Source organism: Fundulus heteroclitus, chromosome 12 (assembly GCF_011125445.2).
Source record: "Fundulus heteroclitus isolate FHET01 chromosome 12, MU-UCD_Fhet_4.1, whole genome shotgun sequence".
NCBI lineage: Eukaryota > Metazoa > Chordata > Actinopteri > Cyprinodontiformes > Fundulidae > Fundulus > Fundulus heteroclitus.
Genome location: NC_046372.1, coordinates 25,054,071 through 25,078,936, shown reverse-complemented (window position 1 = coordinate 25,078,936; position 24,866 = coordinate 25,054,071). Strand labels below are relative to the sequence as shown.

The 24,866-nt window shown below is 42.5% G+C and overlaps 1 protein-coding gene across 1 annotated transcript in view; it reads left to right on the top strand.

Annotated features, from left to right (window-relative positions):
* Nucleotides 1-23,932, top strand: part of antxr2a (ANTXR cell adhesion molecule 2a) — a gene marked incomplete at its 5' end in the record, with an annotated part of 99,559 nt that extends 75,627 nt beyond the window's left edge. Inside the window, 1 exon segment of the mRNA XM_036144337.1 lies at nucleotides 23,428-23,932. Within this exon segment, the coding sequence (XP_036000230.1) occupies nucleotides 23,428-23,484 (57 nt within the window).
* Nucleotides 23,933-24,866: the final 934 nt, after the last annotated feature.

Sequence of the window (24,866 nt, the reverse complement as noted above, 5' to 3'; positions counted from 1 at the left end):
CCGCTGAGACAAAGAGGCGGCACCCGCCCTCCTCTTGCAAAGCAGCATCCTGCGAGCGGCTGAGAAGACGGCGCCGGCCTGCCAAACTTGCTAATTTTACTGCTGGGCCTCGGGGAAGGCTTGAGTTTGCTGTGAGACGACTCAGCATGCTGCGAATCAGGGCGTCCGCCCCCATCGGTGTACTAGCTCACAGGTCATCTAGAGTAGACTGCAGGTCAGAATAATTTATTATCATCTCTCTGTGGTTGTTATGCAGCATAGTGTTGATGTAGATCATTCAGGAGAACGGCATATCAGGAAGGTCTCCAACAGACTGCAGCTGCTTCTTATCTCCACTGATTTGGGTGTTGTAATCTCTCCAGTGTGAATACGACTGCTTTTAGGCACTGATTTATGTCTGCTGTCGCTTAAATCAACATTGTTTTGGCTGAAAGCACATCAAGAAAATATGTTGTGAATCAGATAAATGCAGCTTTATCACATTTTTCTGTACTTTCTTTGGCCTTTTAGTGTAAGCTTATTGCATTCACATTCCGATGGGAATTAGTTATTTTCTTGCGTACTTGAAACTGGCTAAAGATATTTTCATCTGTGGTCATCTTTTTAACATCTGTAGTTAAACGAAAACTTTAACAGTATGTGAAAAAAAAAAATTATTTCCATTTCATCACTATTAAATAGAAACTGTACATATGGTGGTGAGTGATGCATAAATTAAAAAATGTACAGTGAAAATAACCCAAACATAAAGGTTTGATTATTATTATTATTATTATTATTATTATTATTATTATTATTATTATTATTATTATTATTATTATTACTGATGCGTTTATTTGATAGGGACAGTACAATAAAAACATTGTTACAATTTGAAGTGCCACCGATGCTATGTTCATTGGTCATCTAGCTAATGGCTAATTTGCAGATCGGCTCCCTAAGACAAAACAAATGCAAACAGTAAGATACAAACATGAAAAACATACAGAACATGTAATGCAGACTACACACAAATGTTCACAGATTTAAGTAGATTTGAGCCATTGTTTTACTTTGTTGTTGAACTGTTTTAGGTCTGTGAAGGTTTTTAATTGGGCAGGTATGTTGTTCCAGATCTGAGGTCCTTTTACTCTGAATGAACTCTTTGCAAATGTGGAAGATCTAGTCATCCAGAAACTAATAAATCTCTTTAGGTTTGTACACAAATATTTCATGTCTGGTGGCTTAGAGAAGGACCAAAGTGCAGATGTAGACTGGCAATGGAGTTCTTTAATAATACTTTAGAACATAAAATTCCAGGCGGTGTAGGACAAGGAGAACATGACATTCAGCACAGACAGAGAACGAACAGACTGAGAAATGGCAGCAAAACAGAAAAATCTAGCAATGAACAGTAAGAACCATTGAGGTCATATACTGAGGGACAAGTGGAGAATGACAGAATGCAGGTGTGTTAATCTGCAGATAATGTGGAGCAGCTAAGGGAGAAGGTAAACATGGAGATGGGGGGGGGGGGGCTGGAGCTCAACTAAAGCCTGGTTTTCAGAAATTGACGCATTTTGCTCCGTCATCCATCACAAATAGACTCAATCGGTTCTTCTGACGGATAACGGAGGAAGTTTCTCTTTCACGCCATAACGCCACTGTGCTGCTGGGAAATGCCCCATTGACTAGAATGGCTTTTATTTGAGACGTAATAGAAAACACACGATGATGGAGAATGTGTGAGTGAGGGGTAAGACACAAAGCAGCTGTAAAACCAAGAGGAAAGTCTAATAGAAATCTAGAGAACATAAAGAAAACCCAAACACCTAAGGAATATTTCAGATATGGGAACATTAGCACATATCCAGTTAAGTAAACATGAAATTACACTCAGACTAACGGCTTTGTATGGACAAAGCCTGCAGGGTTTTTGAGAGTTCACCAGATGTTTTTTCTTGTATCATTTTAAGTCATTTTATTCTCACTTGTTCATGTTAATGCTATTTTTCATGGAAACTGAGAAATCAGGCATCATTAGAACAAGTGGGCAGCCTCCTTCACCATCCCAGATGTGCTGTTAACCAACCACCAGCGTTTTTCACAGCATACTCACAACATCTTGTAGTTCCAGTTGTGACAATAATAATAATAATAATAATACATTGTATTTAAAATGCACTTTACAACACAGTTAAACAAAAATATTCTGCAGTAATTCTCCTGTTATAAAGCATGAAAACAGCTCTTTTATTTTCCGGTGAGCAGATTGAACACACATTTGAATTCATAAGAAGCAGCAGCCTCTCAAAACAACCAAAATAAGACATTTCCTTGTGCAATTTGGAGACTGACAAGATAATTGAAAACTCCCAGCTAGAGAAAATTGTGTCAAATTTTGAGCCCAGCTGTTAAGCTCTGAAAGGTCTCATGTTGGCTCCTTTTCCTGTTGGTTGTACAGTAGATCATCACCAGACTAGCTATCTGCATCCAGAGGTAATGGTGAACGGGAAAGAATAAGTTAATGCTGACAGAGCCCAGCATCTGGAGCTGCTGTACAACAATCCAAATCAAAGACCCTCAGCTTGTTTTCTTTTTTATTATTATTTGCTATTCTGTTATTCCTGAAACTCCAGGTAATCCCAGGAGTTAGCTTCACGGAAACCTGTGAGATATGTTGTTTGTACATTTGGAGAGACGGGAAACAGTGGCAGCTGTACTTCTGCCCTTCTGTGTCCCACCATCTGCACCTTAGGACAGAGCTGGCCTTCCTGATGAGCTTATCGCACCTCTTCCTCTCAGCTGTAGATAAGCAGCCACTCCAACACCATCACAGAGTGCCGTTCAGAGGCATTGAAACGTCCAACTACTTAAAGTCCGCTATCTCAGTGCCAGTTCCCTGGATGATTGCCGGTGTCGGTGTGGTGGGTCTGCTCCTGCAGAAATCCACACCACATTGATTAGTAGATGGTTCCTGTGGCAACGGGTCACTAAGTCCCGTGTTCAATGTGTGAACACTCTTTCATCCTTCTCTATGATGATGCCAACTATCACAAAGTAATCAGAGAACTCCTGAAGGTGGCCGCCAGGTGAGATGGAGTCTGCAGTGTAAAGGAAGGGCACAACACAGGAGAGCTACCTCCTCAGGACAAGACTCTGCTGTCCACTTACACCTAAAGGACAAAGGACACTCTGTGAGGACCAACATGTTCACATTTTGGACAAAGAAGACAGATGGTTTGAAAGAGGTGTGAAGGAAGCCATCTACGTTAAGAGAGAAAAACCAACCTTAAACAGAGGAGGAGGCCTTAGGTTCCAACTCTCAAAAACTTACAACACAGCTATAGGATTAATTCCAGCCAATCGTCAACTTAACTCTCACCCTCATTCAGGTGATTAAAACATCGTTCCTTGAAGCCAGGGCAATAACGACCCTAACGACTCCTCGTTACAGAGGAGTGGACCAGTTTCGGTCCATTCTGCTGGCTTAATTACTTTAACAACCGCCCATTACTAAGGGGTGGACCTGTTTCTGTTGAATTTGCATGTTATCTAAGCCATTACAAGGCCTTTGTTAGGCAGTAGTATAAAGCTTGGCACTCCACATTACTCCAGACATTTTGAATTGAGAAAGCTTCCTGGAGAGGAAGCGAAACATCTTCTACTACAGAAAACAAGTCCAGTTGTTTTGTTTTTTACTTTTTTGGAAGTACAGGAAGGGGAACTGTGCCTGGACAAGCCCCTCCAAAGATCTTTATCAGATGTGAGGTCAGTGTTTGCAGTCTGCGGCTGCTGAGGTCCTTCAGATGGATGATCTTTGGCCCTGGTACATCGGAGGTCTTCTACAGCTGTGGTACTTTCCCAGCTTCAGACTGATGTGGAGCATGCATGCAGTGATGCTACACAGTTGATCTGGTTTGTGACCTGAAATTGTCTTTAGGGTCTTTTAATGCAATATTAATATATATCGCGATATAGCTTTATTCAATAAAGCTGATATGACATTTCCAGTATTTCCATATTCATTACAGTGTACGATTACAGAATTTGTCACAGACTGGAGTTCTGGGTTTTATGTCATTTTATGTGTTTTATTTTTTTAAAACAAATAGTTCTAAAATGTTATATTGGAGGAGTTTTATAAACATGGTAACAGGCGTCCATTGTGGGCATTCTTTGCAGTCTTTCAGAGGCTTTTATTTTGTTTATATCGATGTCGTAATTATATCGTATCGACCGTTATTAAGAAATATATTGTGATATAAGTTTTGTCCATATCGTCCAGCGCTAGGCTCTTTTAAAGCCCGCTGATGTTGTTCCGCTGCAGCTGGGCCTTTAAAGCATAGTTCCTACCTTTTCAGGTCAGGCCACATCAAGATCTTAGTGTTAATCTGTTTTATCCGTGTCTCTGTTGTCTTGTTGCTTCCAGCTGTGTCCAAGTTTCATTTTGGCTCTTGAATTGAGATGTCATTGAAGAGTTTGGCAGTAGTCCTCCTGGTTTACTGCCATTTTCTGCAGTGTGCCAGTGCCACAGGCAACAAAACGGCCACACAGCATGATGCCGCCACCGCCGTACTGCATTATCGGTACATTATTCTTTGTCTTAAAAGATTAATCTCAACCCAACACCTGACGCAAGCTTCAGTCAGGCTTAAAGGCGTCGTTAATCTGAGGCTTCTTCTGGGTCAGAATCCTCTCAGCCAATGGTGGCCTCATCACGGACGTTAACGCTGATGTCCCTGTTCATGCAGAGTTAAGCCTTAGTGGTTCCTCGGCTGTTCCTGAACTCTCTGAACAAATTCATTTTATCTGAGGGCTGCAGTTCATGACAGGTTTCCTAAAACCGGGACCTCTGTCTTGGAAATGTACGGACTATGATTACAACTTAGATCTTTGGCAGGAAACCAAGTCAGTTAAAGCAAACTCTACAAATTCTGTGTAAAATATACAAGAAGAATTGTACTTTATTTTTACTCAAAAAATGTTGCTCAAACAGAGACTGACTTAAACTGAAAAAGATATTGTCCTTAAAAGTGGAACCGCTTGTGTTGTAAATTAAGTAAATTACTACGATGCCGGTACTATGCCGTCGTACCATCACATGCAGCGCTACTGTGAATATGGTCTGCTGTACCACCGTAAACTGGATCAGCCTGTCGTGCACAAAGCGAAGAGGAGTTAACCCGCCCCACAGCAGAAACCCAGGCATGGTCTGATATGGGAAGGCCAATATCTTCTTCCCAAGCCATCTTAAAATTATCTATTTTAAGATCCAGCATTATGTTATACAGCCTAGAAATAAAAACGTTCTTTGATTACATAATTCTGATCATTGTTTGTATGTCTGCAGTCGGTGTAAATCTGGGCAGCTGAGAAGGAAGAAAGTCACGTACCTGGAGATAGTGGGGGGGGGGGGGGAAACAGCGTTTAAAAGATTAAATTTCTCTGTCACCTGACCAAATGATGCTCTGGCACCATCTATCAATAAATCTCTAAAACGAATGCTATCATTCTGGTGCCATCGCTGGAAACCCGGATCCATATTAGCTGTTTTAGAGAGATGATTAGCAACGATAAACTGCAAAGGCCAAACAGTGAACTGAGCCCAGATCTTCAGTGAGCGTCTAGTGACAGAGTAGAGTTTTAATTTCTGAAGCTCGTTATGTAGCAGAAATGCTGCCTGCTTAAGAACACTTCTCTAAATATTAACCGTGGTGTATGCATATATTTAAACCTGTATGACTTTAAAAAAAGTATAAACTTAAACTTTAAACATCCTAAAGGTTTCTTTTTTTTGTATCATTACTCCAAACTGAGAAACTAACAATAGAGATTACTAATTAAAAAGATTCATCTCTATCACCAGTCAGAGAGGTTTTTGTTGTTGCAATCTATAAATTTCAAATATTGTTTGTTTTTTCTTCCCATAGGGTGTTGTATATGTTTGTAACACCCTAAGCATTTTTGGATCTAGACCTTTTCCTACATTTTTTATCATTAATGTAAAAAAAAAAAGTTTTAATATGATAATCATTTTGACAGATTATTCTTTTTTTGTCTCATCCTAGTGTTTAGCTGCTGTCCATGCGTCCTCCCTCGTGCGTGCGTGCGTGTGTGTGTGTGTGTGTGTGTGTGTGTGTGTGTGTGTGTGTGTGTGTGTGTGTGTGTGTCGTCCTCTCCCACTCTGCATGTTGTAGCTCATGTCTTCAGCGCGCAGGTCACGTTAGCCTTCCTGCTCCTCCGCGCCGCCGAGAAGTTCCGGGCATCTCTGACCGACCGTGGCTTTATTTACCGCTCGTATTAACATGGAGCACGATAAGCATATTTTCCTAACAGGATGCTTTATCGCCGAGCCTTTCCACCCAGCGCAGATTCCTCCCTCTTAGTTTACAGCCTCGTAAATAACAACTTTTCTTCCAGATGAGATTTAATGCCCAAGTTTCTGCTGCAAAATCAGATTCGACTTGCAACAAGAAGGCACATTTTGGTTGTGAAATATTTGCCCCGGAACGTTAAATCACGCCTCTGCTTAATAAGCAGAACACGTTGAGGAAGATGCAACACGACAGCTGAGTTGAAAAGCGGAAGTTACGGACTGAATCCTGACAGAAAGAGCTTGGTTTGAAACTTTTTAAAGACGCACTTCTCCTCTCAGAAATGCTCCGCTGAAGTCCACGTGTGTTTCAACGGCTGAATGATAAACAGGTGTGCTTGTGATTATCATCCCAAATCACTGGGAGCATCTCTCTCTCTGAAAGAGGCCGACTCTAACGACGCGGCTACAGATGTTCCTGCACTGACAAAAGAGGAAATAATCCCCAAATTATCAGAGAAGCTAATAATAAACTAATTCATCAGGCCACGCTGCAATTATCTGCTTTGTGTCTGTGATTAGCCCCGCTTTCCCATTAATGCTTTTGTTTTACCTTTGCTGTAATTGTAGCTAATCATGTCAACGGAGGAGACGCGTCGCATGTTTCTGCCAGCTCACGCCATTATCTGCAAATCTGCATCTTTAATTTGTTGATTCCCTCTTTAAGGAAGAGAAGGACGCTCCGTAATTACGTCTGAAGGAGCAGAGACTGATGGAGCTGGGAAGCCCATTTCTGCTGCTTGGAAAATAAAAAAAAGTGAAGCTTAAAACAGACGAAGCACAACTTTTTGTGCCGTTTTAGTTTATTTTCTCAGAACGGCCTCCTCTCTGAGCTCTGTAGGAGGCAGCATCCCAAACCCATTTCTTCCTGCATTAGCCTCATCAGGAGCTTTAATCTTTGGCACCCTGTAGGAGGGGAGCCGCCCCACACACCCCCACCCGCCCAAACGCAGTGCCCCGTTTTGACAGCTCACTCCAATTACTGGACCCACCCTGTCGCACTGCCGGCATCTCCGCTCCGAGCAGATCGCATGTGACCCCGTCCGGCATGCCGCTGGTGGAGGGGCCGGGGGGGGCGGGCATGCAGGGACGCTTCTAAGACCTGCAGTTCCCAAAAGTCTGGCCAATCAGAGGCCTTTATTCTAAAACCAATACGTGTTATTCATGGGTCAGAAAGGGAGCTCTTTTTAATAAAGCTTTGGTTGTAAGTTATTAAAATATTTACCTTATTTTCTGAGCACACTGACAGACGGCGCCCTCTACAGGTGTTGGCGTCTCCCATAAAGTCCTTTAAAGAAGATGGTCCCTAAGCTTCTCCCATTTTTTGGTGTTTTTATTTTTTTATTTTTACTTCTGATCTTTTAATTCTGTTTTTCAATTCAATTCAATTTAATTCAATTTTACTTATATAGCGCCAAATCATGAAACATGTCATATCAAGGCACATTACAAAATCAAGTTCAATCATATTATATAGATTGGGTCAGATTATACAGATTGGTCAAAAATGTCCTATATAAAGAAAACCAGTTGATTGCATCAAAGTCCCGACAAGCAGCATTCACTCCTGGGGAACCGTAGAGCTACAGTGGACAGTCGTCTGCATTGTACATGGCTTTGCAGCAATCCCTCATACTGAGCAAGCATGAAACGACAGTGGGAAGAAAAACTCCCCATTAACGGGAAGGAAAAACCTCTTATTTTCATGTCTTAATGTTACTAATAAAGGAGACAAACTGCTGCAGAACATTTTGAATCCAGCAGAAAAATCAGGTAATTTAAGGTCCTCCATGTTTAGTGTCCCGTATCCGTTTCAGTGTTGCATCAAAATATATGCAGTTAGTTGATTTCTTTACGGGGGGGTTGGGAGAAATGTCTGATTCCTGTACCTGGACGACTGATCTGTGCATCCTAATATAATCTGAGAAGTCGTGGCAGCAGTGCTGTCGTTTTCACAGCGCAAAAGAGGTTAGGAAATAAATATAAGGTTTAATGTTGGCTATGACGGCAATAATAATATTGGATTTTGATATACGCTAATATCTTCATATTTGTGCGTCACTACTGCATATTATTGTGAATATGTTTATTGAGTAAATGTTTTACATGCTTGTTTTCAGACGGCATGTCGTCACGTTTCAATGTTTCTTACATGTTGTCGTTGTTGCAAAAAAAAGATCAAAGAGACTTAGATTTATCCGCCGTCTTCGTACGACCTCGTGTTGTTGCTGCGTGGCACATTTTTCCTGATGCTGTGGCTGTTTTGATTATCAGCAGCTTTGTTTACCCGTCGTATGTAAAACCCTGATGTTTAAGCAACGCCGCGCCTCGGTTCCATCTGCATAAATGAGAGAAACAGAGGTTGAGCACGCGACGCACTGAAAAGCTGCTCGCTGACGGCGCCGTGGCCTGCAGACATGATGTGAGCTTATGTTTCTGCTGCAGTTCTGAGTCTTTGTGGCGTCTCTGCCGGCCGCTCCGGGAGGACGTTTGTGCCGAGGACGCGTAATTTAAGAGTACAGATGAGCCCACCGGCTCTCTGCGGACGCTGATGCTCTGTGGCACCCAGAAGGGAAATTAACAAATGGCCTCTTGTTTATTTTTGGTTCGTGTTCAGAGTTCTTGCTTCGAAGTGTTGCACATGTTGTCTGAGCTGTTCTACCGCAGAGCTGAGCTTCTGGGACGTAAAACAGCTGCGTGTCCTCTGCAGAGCTGCCCTTTTTTCACTTGGGTTTGGGTGCTGCTGCAGTTTGTTTCATCAGATCTTTAGGTCTCGTAGTAAAAAGCAACCAAATGAAATCTTTGTAAAACTGAAGAGGGCTCTGGAGTGTAATGCGTACATCCAGGTTGCTCACATTTGGTCTGGAGTTGCAGTGAGGTGTGTTGTAGTTCTGGTGGATGCTGGAGAACTGCAAGGCCCATGGTGCAGTGTAGCTAGCATCTCTTAACAAGGCCTGTAAGTATGAACATAAAACACCACCTCAGGTTATTATGTTGCTACAGAGTCAACAACTTAATCCAGGAGGGTTTCTCCTGGTCGGATAACCTCGACTAAAAAGGCCACGGTTTCATGGTATCGTAGTATTTGGACAAAAATCTTGAACAAAAGCATAAAACATGATCTTACTGCTTTATTTCATACAGAAAGACAACGATTGTTCCTACTGCTGCTAAAATATTCATTATTTCCAGTGAGAATGTTGTTATTGTTATCTATTGCATGTATTTATGCATTAATCTGATGACGGTGGGATCTAAGTTGGATTTTGACATAAAGTTGATCTGAGGCGGCCTGGGTGCCAAACAAAGATGATGAACAGTCCTTAATCATCCACACTGAATCAGAAGTCAGCCCCAGCATTTTGTTATTCAATGAAAAGCTAAATATATGATGGGAAACCAAATCTGGTAAATATGTTCAATAAAAAATGAAGAATGGTCCTGGGTTTAAATCGTTTCCTGGAGCCTTTCTGCATGGAGTTTGCATGTTCTCCGCGTGCATGCGTGGGTTCTCTCCAGGCACTGCAGCTTCTTCCAACAATCCTAAAACACCAGTGTTAGGTTGACTGGGGTCCCCATGGCGGCATTTCCAGGATGCACCCCACGTCTCGCCCAGTGACTGCTGGAGATGGGCACCAGAACCCCCTGGACTATGCAGGGATGGATGGATCTTAAAATGAATTGAATTTTAAATGGAAGACAAGCAATGCAAACGATCTCAGTGCAAATAAATGGCCCAAAAACACAGAAAAGTGGATCTGCTGTATGTGAGTCTGGACTGCCAGCTGAGAAGTCCTGTTGGCACAGAAGAAGTTCACATTCCATTCTGAGGACTTTGTGTTGAACCCGAAACTTTGTCAAGACCCAGCTGTAGAGATAGAGTCATAAGGGCTTGGTGCTTTTTAAATTAGTAAAAATCCACTTTTTCAGCACTTAAATACATTTTTGTTGTGTACTTGGGAGTGTTTAGGAATGCAGAAAGTGTGAATGTAGTCTGTCCAGGTGCTGTGTAGATATCTTTATGTTCTGTTTGGCTCATATTTTTCAATCTGTTCAGTTCTCTTTGTTGTCTATTACATGTAAAAAAAAAAAAAAAAAAAAAAAAAAAAACATAGCTGCTAAACACGGTCACAGACTTACCAATTTCATAAATCCACCATTTTTAGTTTTTGCTGCAATTTTCCTGTCCAAGTTCAAGGATGCCGAAGCTACAGGCGTATAAGTCAAAATGTTCGTTTGTTTCGTGCGTTAACTCCCACAGTTCATTGCACCGTCCCCCAGCATGCAATGTTTTCATTTAAAGAGACGGTACCAAAACGAGTTGCTCTCAGACGCTCCTCAGAACAGGAGGTAAAAGAGGAGCTGTGGGGCAAATATAACGAGGAATTCAGACCAAAACATCGCAGTTCCACTTTATAAAGATGATTTAGATGTGAAAAGGAAGACCTGAACATTGTTATGTTCCCTTTAAGCTCACGGTAATGAGTCCATGCTTTGTCAGAGTATAGATCCTCTGCTGCCTGGCTGCACCCTGCAGATTATGATTGTTGGAGTTTGAAAATGTCACTGTGCAGTTTTCCCGTTCCAATCTGCTCACCTATCTTCCTTCCTGCTCAGGTTCTACCAGCGCTTATATTTTTAGAAACCCCGCAGAACGCTGGAGAAGAAGCAGAGTTTAAACTTTTATTAAAAGAACACCAAGCTCGAACGGATGTACAGACGCCACCGAGAGCTGTGACCACTTCTCCCTACGAGCATCTGTTCGACGCTAAACGCGCTTAAAAAAAAAGGGGGTGGGGTCTGTGAATGCGTGACACGGTGGATGTCACAATCTGCAGCATGTGGACATGGCGAGGAAACGCAGGGAGGGGATTTGGGTTTGACGGGTCGTAAAATGTGCTGGCTCTCAGCAGGGGAAGGTGCACTTTCTAAACTGATTGAGTCGGTTGATTAGCTGCAGAGCCAGTTGTCTGAGTGGAGTGGGTCGACTTGGGCAACACGTCTCAGCCTGAGAACAATCCCTCCTCTGTCTGATCCTGCTGGCACCGCTCCACGCTCATCCTCCCACGGTCTCCCTCGCTTATGATTATTTTATCATTTTAAATTCTTCATGCCGCATCGCCGTGGCACCGGCCCCGCTCGAGCAGAGCGGCGCGTTGGCCATACAGTACATTCACACTACAGCTATTTGGACGGCGTTCTGGTGTGGCTCTGTCCCGGTCCCTCGGTTGGATTCTGCTCGTCCATTAGTGCCATCTGTGCCTTCATGCACCGTCTGTGAGGGCCCCGTTGACGCCAAAACGATTGGCATTTCTCTGGAACAACCAGAGGGACGGTGCCCAGAGCTTTTAGCTGCCAATGATGTGCACTTACTCTGACAAAACCAGAGGGTGGTGGTGTCGGTGAGGGGGTGTGAGGACGCAAACAGGAGGCCCGGGCAGAAAACAGCTGCAGCTTCAGTCCTGCTGCTTCCATGTTTAAGCTCCGGGAGACGCCACTTATCCCTGCATCAACAGACAAAGGGTAGACGGTTAAAAAGCTCTCCTCACCATTTACGTTCAGGACATTCAGCTGGATTTATTCTGCCATGAGGATATATGCTCCGGTGAAACGGTGAAACTCCTGCTCCGACCAGCTTGTCCTCACCGTCAAGAGACCAAAGCAAATTTTCAGTTTCAAAGCTTCTTCACGCAGAAAGAGCGCGGTACATGCAGCCGCTGCATCTGTGTGATTATTCAACGTGTTTATTTAAAAGAGACAAATGCACACATGCATCAGTGTTTCTATATATTTTAATTTGCAAATCATCTTTAAGAAGGGATGTAGGAAGGCTTAGTGGGAAAGGATAGAGATGAAGACTCTTCAGTCTTTAATGTACTTTCATTCTGAATGAATTGGCTGCAGTAGGTTGATTAAAGATTGGGGGAGACGTAAGGAAATAATAGTCATGTAAAATCAGAGAGGCTTCAGAACCAGTGCAACGTTTGAACAGAGCCTTATTTAGCCGCATCATTTGCCACACCAGCTTTAAGAAAAAAGACCAACCTGGCTGAGTGGAAACCCGACTAACGGCCGCTTTAAAAATCCAGGACCACAGCAGAATCTGGTCTTTCTAACCCAAGAACTCAGCTTCAGCACAGATGCAAAGTCCAAGCAGCTGAAGTCTCCTGCTGGTCTCTAGGTTCGTGCTCAGAAGGTGTTTCTTCTAACCACAAACAGTCAATGGTATAACGCGGTTTTAATGTCCAGAACCCGTCAGAACTCTGACACCCAGACAGGAGGAGGCCGTTGGTGAATGATGTCTAAGTGCTTCTTTCTTTACCTTTCTTTCTATTGCAGCTGAAACGAGCCGATCTTTAAAGTAACTTATTTTCAAGCATTTTTTACAAGATTTCTGCTAATATTCACAGTTGTGTTGAGAGTCCCCCCCCCCCCCACTACACCTTATGCGCTCGTATAATCTTTATTCATCTCTTTACAATCCGTAGAAATGCCTGAGTTGTCAGCGAGCATCATGCATTTGGCCGAGTCTCAGGTGGCTCTGATTTCCCAGCAGGCCAGATGGCAGCGCTGTGTGGGCAGCGTGTGTGTGTGTGTGTGTGTGTGGGGGGGGCGGGGGGGGGGGGGGGGGGCAGTGGGCTCGTGGAGGGAGGGGAGACTGCTCAGACTCTGGCTCTCTCCTCTGTTCCCTGTGCAGCTGTGCGTCTCCATCCAACTTGAACTTTTAATGTGTTCAATATGTGGCCGAGGACACGGAGTAAAACAGAACACATGTCCGGTGGCTGAGACTCGGCAGGCGGGGGGGACGCCGAGGCGACAGCGACACTGCGTAGACTTGTTTTTTTTTTTTTTTACTAACTTGTCAAAGTCTGCTGCCTCCGTCAGACTGTTGATGTTTGAAAGGAATACTTGGCTCTTTTCTAACCGATGATTTCACTTCCGGTGACTTCAATTAGCGCCTTTTGAATATTACCGTCTCACTATAGTCCTGAAAAGCTGAGAGTTTGAGTTATGTTGACTTGAAGGAGTAAAAGTACACATTTTCTTCTAATATTTGAGTTATACGTTAAAGATGGAGTCCAGCTTCACTTCCAGCATCACCCAGCAGCGGCTCCCCTGGATGGACCACGTAACTTCAATGTCTGTCTCCCTCTGACCCAAACAAGTTCTGTACTCACGGCTCCTTGTGGAAAACATGCTTTAGGACGGGGGAGTCCAACGTGTGTTCTGGGGCCCATTTGTGGGCAATTAACGAATGATTTGGTGGTGATTGATCAAAACAGAGACTTTTTATTTAATTAGGCCAAAATTATTACCGCCAGATTAAAATCTTCTCACATTTGAATATGTTGGGTACAACACAAACAAGCACACTTTTTACATTCTCTTTGATTTTTTTATAGTAAGGATGATCACATCTGTCCAATGACTTTTACTCAAAAGCAGACTTTAAGTAAATTTATTATTATTCACTTTAATTTAATTTCATTTTATTTATATAGCACCAATAAACATCACATCATCTCAAGGCTCTTTCCAAAGTCAGACTCCATCAGATCCTCCAGGTTGGTGAGAAAGTTTCCTCTCTAAGGAAACCCAGCAGGTTGCATCAAGTCTCTCCAAGCAGCATTCACTCCTCCTGAAAGAGCGTAGAGCCACAGTGGACAGTCGTCTGCATTGTTGATGGCTTTGCAGCAATCCCTCATACTGAGCATGCATGAAGCGACAGTGGAGAGGAAAACTCCCCTTTAACAGGGAGGAGAACCTCCAGCAGAACCAGAACCAGGCTCAGTGTGAACGCTCATCTGCCTCCACCCACTGGGGCTTAGAGAAGACAGAGCAGAGACACAGAAAGCTCAGAAGCTCACATTGATCCAGGAGTACTTTCTATGTTAGATGGTAATAGCGGATGATCTGTCTCCCCTGGATGATGTCACAGCTAACAGAACACCAGACCACAGGTAGCTACCATAAAGAAGAGAACATCAAGCTAAAAGTTGAAATAACTAAACTTATTGTTTTTTTTATTTTATTTATCATCGAGATGATCGTCCAGTTTGCAAATTATTTCAAACTAGTTGATCATCTTGGTTGAAAAAAATTGGTTGTTAATATCAGCCTAGTTGACCGTTAACAACGTCTACACTGACATTTCCTACATCCCCAGTTTTAATGAAGGGGTGCTTTTAATAATTTCCCCAAGAACCACAATGTGTATATATTTAATGCATTTATTTCTTTTATTTTTATCTTTTGCTTATAAGCAGTAAGCAGCCGTTTCTTGATGTCATAACCCCAAATCTAACTTAACTCTACAACAAGCCTTAAACACGCGCTCCATGCCCACGGTTACTGCAGCACTTCACCACATATATGCCTAGAATATTAGTTCATACAAGGTTTTAGGTTTTTTTCCGTATGGAAAACTTTAAATTGGCCTAAAAAAAACTTGCAGTGGATATATACTTAGTTATTTGCCTCCTAAAGGAAGCGTGTGTGGGTTGGACATAAAGACTGATCAGCCCAAAGACCTGCATCCTCCTAAATCCATCCCTGATTTCTTACATTTATTGTCATATTCAAGAACGAACGGAGCAGCAGAAAACTCACAACTAATTAACAGAGCATCAACAGCTTCATTCAAGTACAGTTTACTTTAAATTAGCTGTTTTTTTGTTTTTTTTTTCAATAAATTGTTTCCAAAAAAAGAGACGGGAGTTAGACAAAGTAGTGAGGAGTTGTGCGGTCGCCCTGTTGCTGTTGGATTAAGTAAAACCTAGATTAACTAAGATACTGTATGGGCTGTGGCGCTCCAATGTCGAGAAAAAAAAAGGCTCTGTTCTGGTAATAAAGTCTTTCAAAGCCCGAAGCTTATCACTGCAAAATAAGCATCTTGCAACTGGATTACGACTCTCATGCTTGCAAGTGTTTTCACACTCCAGTCCAGATGGGAGATTCGCTGTGTAACCTAAATAGAAACTTCCTTCCTCCGTCTTTTGTCTTTGATATCATAAATGTGACACACTATACAGTCGATTAATTCGCCCAGCCAGAACAAATATTTGGAGAGGAGCTAATACTCCATCAGCTGTGTTCATTTCCATGTATTTGTCTCCCAAAAAAAAAAAAAAAAACTGTGAAAGAGACTCATTTCAAACTTGTTCTGAGCAAACAGAGACACAAAATGCAGATTTGTTGTGCTCATGCAGAACTAATGGCACTTTTGATTTATTCATTAATTGGGGAAAGAGACCCAAGAAGAGTTAGTTTATTAATTGGACGGTATAAACCCTGCGACTTGTGTAGCAATAATGTCTGATTTCAGACGGATTATCCCTTCACATGGAAACGATAATCTTTTAGGAACCTCATTCAGATGTTTATGTTCTCAGAAAGTTTTTCTTACACTTAAAAAATCTAAATATGTGAGTTTTCTGGATGATTGGTTTAAGGCAGGCATGTCCAAAGTGTGGCAGGGGGCCATTTGTGGCCCCTGGACTCATTCTGGGTGGCCCCCAACAGCATTTCAAGAAAGATTTAGTCCAGGTAGCTGATGCAGATGGAAGTTTTTTAGTTTATAATTAGGGCAAAATTATGACAGAAAAGTAAAAAGCCTACAATTGAAAATGTTAAGTTCAACACAAAGTATTCATCTTTAAGTAAACACACTTTTGACATTGTCTTTAATTTCGTAGTAACATCTATTCAGTGACATTTAATTACTCAGATGCAAACTTTGGTGCATTAAATCTGCTTTGAATTTAATTATTAAAATTGGCTAATTACAGCAAGTGTTTTCAAAGAACAACTGAGCCAAATATTGTTCTTATATGGCTAAACCAATAAGAGTCAAATTAAATTATTCAAAATAATTTGCAAGCTGGACGAAAATCTTTTAATATGACAAATGAGCATTACCCTTTTTACCTTTTAAAATGATCATATTTTGTAGAGCAGGTAAAAACATTTACATAATGTTTTTGGGTTTTAAAAATAATAATAATTTTGGGGTTTTTTTGGCCCTCGAGTTCCTTTAACTGGACAATTTTGGCCCCTGTACCGAAAAGTTTGGACACCCCTGGTTTAAGGTGTTCAGGCAGGAAAAGAAGTTCTGGTGTTCTTCTGAAGAGGTTCTACGGTACTGCGGCCCATTTGACGTCACTCGTCTTTTTCCCGCTGCGGTGGCAGGCTAACTTTGTTTAGCTCATTTTAGCAATTTACTACACCCTAAACTTAACTGTGTATATCAGTGACATTAATGTTTACATAAAAACGTTAAGTTGGCGTTGTACGACGCTAAAAGTTACATCGCCAGAGGCTGCATCAGTTCGCCTCATCCGCTGATCCGTCGGGATAATTTCCAAACTAGTAGCTTGAAAAGCACAGAGAGGTAACATCTTCAATGTCGTCACACAGCTAATGCAAAATTCTAAAGTTCAGTCTAGTGTTTGGTCTCAGCAAATTTACAGCGGAATGACAAGTTCTAGCTGATGAGACAGATTGGTACAGCCCCCCAGAGTCCACCAGTTTAAATTTAAATAGTAACAACAAAGGTTTGAAACACCTTTACTGTCTGTAGGTGATTTTAGAGCCAGCCACGATAAAAGCTTGACCATCTTTGTGGTTTTAGCTTGTTGCATTCTCTACAAGAGTTTTTCTCGTAGTCGGGATGAGAGAAATACGAAAAAAGGTTTTCTCGCTCTTTTTTAAACATGCTGCACCAGATGCTCGGTTGCAGAAGTCAGAAATCACGTCAGATCTGGTAGGTGGACGGGGCACAGAGGGGTGAAAGTTGAGAAGCAGACGCGTAAATAGCTCACGGTGTGTGCTCTGGTGCTATTTGGAAAGAGTGCAAACATCGTGCGCCGCTACGACTGTCCCTGTGGTGCCAATCAAGTTTTCCCACCAGAATCTGGATCAACAGCATCAGGAGCGAGCTTTCAGCAGGAAGAGCAGATCCAGTCCACTCTGCCTCATCTCCAACCAACTAGACGTGGAAATACAGATGTTTTACTTTGGTTAACGAAGTAAAAGAAGAGTGTCCTTACGATATCGTTCAGTTAAAACTGGTTAAAACTGTAAATGTCACACTTCGTATCGTTTAGGAGTTTTTATACAGAGCGAGAACGTTTGCCTGAATGATAATCACGTCTGTTTAAACTCCATTGATCCCTCCATGTAACACGTTCACAGATAGTAAACGGCTCTTTGGTCATTTCCAGATGTCTCACAAACTAATATATGCTTTGGGTTAATAGATTGTTTCTGTCTGCTGAAACTAAAAATCCACCTTCTGCTCTGCTTATGCATTTTTTGTTGCTAGATAAACAAATGTTAGATGAATGGATCATATGAAACAAATCCCAAATGTGACCAAATATGATCACATTTGGCCAGATCAGAAAATGATTCTGATCTGGCAGATTTGGATTGACTGAAATTTTAATTAATTCAATAAGAATATGAAGGACACCAGATAGGTCTCTTTTAAAAATAGAACAATATTTAAGGAGTTTTAAAAATCTATTTATTTTCATTTTATTAAAATGGAATGTTTAAAATAATTTCAACTTCTCAATACTGAATGTTAAAGGTTTTACTGATTTAAAGCACTGCAGCCCATTTTATCAGTGCTGACTGAGTTATTTTGCATTTTTCTAACGGTGTAGAATCATCCAAGCAGGAAATATCCTACCGTCGCAATCTTTTCTAACATCAGTCCAATTTATTCAATTCAGTTTTAGTTATATTGCACCAATTCACAACACGTCAACTCAAGGCCCTTTACAAAGTCAAATTCAATCAAATCATCAGACAGATTGGTCAGAAAGTTTCCTATCAGATGCATCAATATAAAAGACCACTTAAAACTATGAGTAAGCCATAAAAATATTAAAGTCCATCTAAGCTAAGTCTGCAGCTATCTGCTCCTGCTTTTTTAGGATCAGCTAATTGACAAGTTTTTCTGGACACATTGTAAACGATGCAGAGGCGACTGGTCAGAACCAACATTTAGAGCGATGTAGTTGTTTATTCAGGAGGAGAACTCTTTTTAAGTCTTTCTGTTTTTGCATCGGTTTGATTCCTGAAATAACTGAAAATCAGTTTGAAAGGTCTTTTTAAAATCCCAGAGAAACATGCAGGATCTATCGGTAGCGCTGCTGAGTTTCCTGCCAATCATTGTGCATCAACTGACATCTTTGCTGCACATTAGAGTCATCCTGCTGAAGTTTGCAGAAAAAGGACGGATCACTGGACTCCTACTTTTTATAGTTTTATGTGATGCATCAAAGCTTCTGGATCAACCAGGTTTGAAATGGATCACCAGGCCTTGATACCTGGGTCACTGAGGCCCCGCCCAGCCAGTGTGGCTCATTTGACAGAACATCATAGTGGCGGATGTCCGTTGGCCTTCTTACACATTATTAAAAACACATTTTCATACTTTTCTAGAGAGCTTTTTGAACCTAATGTTAAAATTATAAATATAAATGATTCAGATTGAGGTCGTTATTCATGTCCAGTGAATCAGTAGCTGGCATCAGAAGTGAAAAACAAGATCCTCCACCCAAAGTCCAACCAACTCCTCCCTTTGCCTAATAGCTCTAGGAATAGATAAATGTTGATGTCTGTTGGTCCAAACGGAGGGGAAAAGCTGAAAGTCGGAGCGGACGGGGTGGGAGCGGACAGACAGGATGGAGATGGTTGTCCCTCAGGTCAGGCGGCTTCGCTGGGCGCCCAGGATCTCGCTACTGAGACTCACAATTTCTGATAATGCAGTTTTCCAGAGCAGCAAATCAAAGAAAGCTTCAAAAATAAATTCAGTGGAAGATTTATAACATATGCACAGTACAGTTTGTATATGTTGAATTTTGCAATGAGCGTATAACAGACATTTCTGCAGAGTTAGACTTATCTACCTGCAAAAAACAATGGGCGGAGATTAAGTAACTAAGGAGCTTTAGTGAACTGTTAAAAATTGGTTAATTACTCGTTTGGAAACAAAAATATTATCCATACTAGTCCATATTAAATTGTCACATTTATCTTAAAAACAGAGCTCTAGACGACAAACTTTCATGCTTTTTTAGTGGGAATCCTGTGTTGGAGAAATGACAGCATGGTCTGATGTTCTCTCTAGTTGACTCTTCAGGAACCTCAGCTAGCAGAACGAACGGTGAAGATTTTTTTTTCAGCTTCTAAGATACAACAGATAGTTCCTATGAAGTTAAACTGAATTTTTTTTATTAGTGAGGATCTTAAAGAAACTTATTTGAAATCTTTGGATAGTTTAATGCAAAACTTCTTTATTTAATAAAACCTCCTGATCAGAATTTCCAGGAACCAATAGCTTTTCATTTTATGCAATAAAGTACGTTTTATGGCATTATTTCTTAGCATTTTAGTTCTTAATTAACAGCCGTTTGCTATAATTTCTTAATTATACATCCTCATCCAAGTCTCATATTTCCATGGAGGTAACGTAAAGCAGTTTCATACTTTATGCTCGGTTTGCGATGATCTGTTTAAGGTGCCATGTTGGAGCTCTCTTGTAAATTAAGAATAGATGCGACTTTAATCAGTTTAATTTGATGTCGCCGTTCAATATATTTCCATTAGCTCCAATAGGAAGCTGGCAGAGTGTCTGTAATGAACCTTATTAATCACAGCCCTCATTTGGAAAAGACCCCGTGACCCCCGCCCCCCCGCTGTCTCGTCTCTCCACCTGACTCATCCACCCGTCTACCTCCCGTCACGCTCCCCTCCGTCCGTCTGATGAGATTCCTCTGATGCTCCACGCTGACATATTCAGACCATTGTTCCGCCGCTCTGGGCGGCACAGGTGGGCCTCCGTCTCCTCCAGCGCGGCCCTGGATACGACGCAGCGCCTCCTGCCAAGTCGAGCCCCCCGTTTGTCCCCGGAACAGGGGAGCTGGAACGGGTTCGGACCGTATTGTGGCGCACCTGCTTCACCGCCTCAGCAGATACTCCCGGCTCGCCTGCCGCTCTGCCTCCGCCTCGCCCCCCCCACCCCGCGCTGTTAAACCCGTAAAATCCACTGAACTTAGCCGCTCTGATGGCCGCAGCCAAAACAGCATCTGATGTGCCTTATTTGTTGACTGTGCGAGATTAGTTGCAGAGGGTACACGTCGAGGGGCTTACCATGCAGAGATGGAGCTGGGCCCCCACCCTCCCACCAAACACCCACCAGCCTTGCCAAATAATGGGGAATGGAAGGAGCTCCAGCCCGTTTAAAGCCCTCGTCACAGTCGGTCCGTTCACATTTGGCTCCCGAGCCAGACTGAAACTGTTGGAGCGCCGGCACCGGAGGATCTGACTTTTACCATCAGGAGCCCCGACGTCAGGGCGGCTATTGTCCTCCGCGTCGCAAAGGGAACGCGTCCTTGTGGAATCTAGTAGATTTCTGTGCTGAAGAATGTCTCCCATTTAAAGAGGGAAGCAGGTGTGCACACATCAGATGGGCAAACGAGTTCTTTCAAATCAAACGCAGCGCCAGATCAAACTTGTTCAGTCACGCCAATATCTGCAATCACAATTAAGATCTACTCTTTCCTGTTCTTTATCGTCAGCTGTGTTTGGTGGCAGATTGTCCTGCAGATTCCAGGTCTGGTTAAACAGAATAAAGGGGGGAGAAGTATTCAAGATCCAGAAAAGGCTTTTAGTAATATTTCTAACTTTCCTGTGAAAGGTTGTCTGGATGGTTAATCATGTGGGGTTTTGATAGTAAAGACATAATAGAGAGAACCATAACTTAAAGAGGCACGATAGAATTTCCCAGTTATCAGCCAATTTATTGCCATAAATAAGCTTTTAATTGGCCCAAACTTTCAGAAAACTGTCTAATTTGTGCTATTTTTTTTATTCCAGCCTCCGTATTTTATGTTTCAATCCTACTAAAGGACGAAGCTGACTGTTTAATCATTTAAAATGTTATTTTCTAGTTTTATCTATTATGAGCCATCACCATACCAGTAAAATCCATATCCCCGTCTGCATCCAGGAAGCGTCCTGGTCAGATATACCTGGATGCTGGTAGGATTCGGGTTTTCAGGGGTTTCAGGTTTCCTTTTTGTTTCATTTCAGTTGAGCTCATTTATGCAGCAAAAATACAACAAGCTGAAGGCATCTTACATGACAATTTATACCCAGTTACATTAAGTTAAACGTGCTTTAAATCCAGTTCATTGCGATATAAATTCAAAGCTTAAACTTTTCCAAACTCGTATATAACTTAGATTTTTTTTCTGCGGTTTCTTTGGGATCTTTATGTGGTCCAATTTCTCAAACATCCAAACGTTTACACTGAATCTACCTTAAAGTTAGGGTCTGCGATTTTTCCACATGTGTAAGACCGTCTTACCCGCTCTTCTACTCTTCAGGGGGATGGCGTCTTAAAATCTTCCAAATCCTCTCCGGTCTTATTTCTTTCCTCTGAAGCCTTCCACTTATTCTCATAAACATGAACACGGTTCGCTTCTTGTGACTCTCAGTCATGTTCAAAGTCTACGCTGAGAGCAGCGGAGCTACAATCAATGGCTAACACTGAAGCTAGCCACTAAGCTAGCTGCTAAGCTAGCCGCTAATCTAACTGCTAAGCTAGCCGCTAAGCTAACTGGATACATAACCACTGGATACATAACCACAGCCAGAAAGCGGAAACTATGAAGGAACGAGCACGTACACCGGTGTTACGTGAGCACTTCAGAATGATTGGCATGTGGAACAACCAGTAGATAAGGTGATAAACCCAGAACCAGAGGGACAGAGGGGGTTGAGAGCAGAAACAAAACTCTGACAAATCCATTCCCTTCGGACCAAACAGCAAAGATTGGTCAGAGGTTTTACAGGCCTGCAGTTTTCACAGAAAACAAGTTTTTTTAACCTCCTCTTTCTGAATACATAATGTTTTAACTACTTTCAGGATAGTAATTTCCTGTAATTTTCCTCTGGGATTGTTAATGTATTCCTGATTCTGAGGATGGAAGGACGATTTTACTCAGTATAAAAAAAGTGTTTCTGAACAGGATTACCAACTTAAGCTTTAAAATTTTATTTATAATATACATTAAAAATACCATAAAAATCCCCCGTGTTCCCAAATCAGAACAGATTTAATCCCCTGAAGCGCAGCTAACCAACAGTTCCTGTAAAGCTGTACAACTAAAGCAGAGGTTAACGTCAGAATTGGTTAAAAAAAAAAAAAAGATGATAGATAAAATGACGTAGCATGGTGTCCTTCTAGTTAAATACATATTGAAGGGAATACTTGCACGTTTTAATTGTTTTCTCCTCATTGACCAAACTTATTAAAGCCGTGCAGAAACTGTCATTGGAGGCTATTTCTGCGAGGCCTTTCCAGATTATATTTTCACACATTGCAGCTAAATCCCATCGATTAAACGTATGGATCATCCCATAGATGTATCCCTACAGCGCTCCCAAACGTTCCCAGTGAGTTCCTCTGGGATCCTGGGTCAGGAGTTAGTGGATATGGTGTGGGGCGAGGCGGGTGTGTGTTATCTGAGTGAGCAGAGACGGAGGAGGCGGCTGTGTGTGTGTGTGTGTGTGTGTGTGTGTGTGTGTGTGTGTGTGTGTGTGTGTGTGTGTGTGTGTGGTGCTGAGGCTGCGGAGGATTCGCTGTGTGAGAGCTCCCTCTTGGTGTCAGTCGGCCTACTGTTGGTGGCCGCGCTGCAGCGGGAGCCTCAGACACGCAGCAGCAGGAGCCGCTTGGCCGGGTCCTCCTCCTGCGGTGGTTTACCCGCAGAGAGGGAGCGCTCACCATGATGCTGCAGGTTCACAGGTTTTTATATTGATTCCTCTTCATTTGTTCAGAAATAATAATCCCTAAATGTCACAAACGCCAAAAGAGATTCTGTTTGCCACCACAACTTTTATGCTTTTATTAGTTTTTTCTTCTTCTTTTGGTTGGAAAACAAACAAGGAACCAAAAAGCTGTTTGTGAAATTCATGTAAAAATCACCGTCTTTATGGATAAATATGTCAGAACTAAACTTTTAACACCTTTTTTTCTCTGTTTCTGTCATTTTCAGGGCCGCTGTGTCAGCTTTAACCGCGTGCCGCACCAGTCGAGCAGGACGACTGTGTGAAAAGCGCTGCACGCTCGTCGCCGCGGACGAGGCGACACATTCAGGGTTTTGGTTTTTGAAGACGTTTCTTGCAGCTGGAACCACTACACGTTTTTTACCCGGCCCTCTCTCTGTGCACAAACCTCCGTTCCCATTCCCCCCCGCAGATTCCTTGCAGCATACAGGGTGAAACATGTAGCATTTTAAAAAGGCTATTTTTAATTCCTTAACTTATTTACTGCCTTGCTCTGACTCTGAATCTGGTCTTTTCTTTTTTTTATTAAAGAAGAGAAGAGAAAAAAAATCAAAGCATAAGCACACAGCGCCTCAGAACTCAGCACTCAGACATTGTTAGCTTTTCATGTGCACCAAAGGCTTAACATATTCTGACCATATTGTGCCTTCTGAAAAAAAAAAAAATCATTTCGTGGACACAGACGGAAACTATCTTTTAAAAAAAAAAAAAAAAAAAGAGAAAGGGGCTGTTTGCCGTTGGCGTGGAAGTCGGAATAATCCCAGCGGGCCTCACAAGTGCAGGAGTCCGTTCTCCTTTAGGGAATGTCTCATCTCGACTCTTCTCCAACTTCAGCAGCGCTGGGCGCCCGGCGGCTGCCCTTTGACTGGCTTATCCTGTCATTTTAGCACTGAGAAGTGCACACGCATGACAAACTGTAGACAGGATGCCCCAAGGTATTCGAAGGCACCAAGACTTTGCCCTTTAGTTCTCTTTTTTTTTTTTTTTGTTGTTTCTACAGATACCTTCCTTTCATTATGCGCTCGGGACAAGGAAATTAATAGAGCGTTATCCGACCGCGGGACAGCCTTCTGACCGCCACCATCTCCAGCTAGCTGTGAGGGATTGATGCCTTGAAGACCTTGACATGGCGCTTGGTGTTTTGGGCGCAGTCTGCTCTCTGCTCAGCAAGGCGTAGCACATCAGGGCCGATAAAGCGGCCCATCAGTTAGGACCTCAGCTCCAGGTCCGGGGACGCCCCGTCTCAGTCCTCCTGGGGCCTCCCGGGCCCGCGTCACAACTCGCCCGGTCCCCCAGCGCCGGAATATCAAAGTTTAATTAAAATAATTAAAGGCAACAGCAAGCAGCAGCCTGTGAAGACTTGGCTGTCTCCTTTTTTTTATGCCTTTTTGACTTTGAATGACCTACAACTGCGTTATCCACAGCGCCAAAAAAAAAAGAGGACACGGCGCCGCCGCGACGGTCCAACACGTCCAAAACACAAACCCAAAGCAACGGATGCGACGGACGGATAAGTATTGTTCATTTCCAGAAATCATGCCAACCCCCCCCGCCTTTTCCCTCCAACCCAACATCCCAAAAATCTGGGCTTATATATTTATATTTATTGTGGACTTCTCAAGCGCGCTGTCATGACGCCAATCCTAAA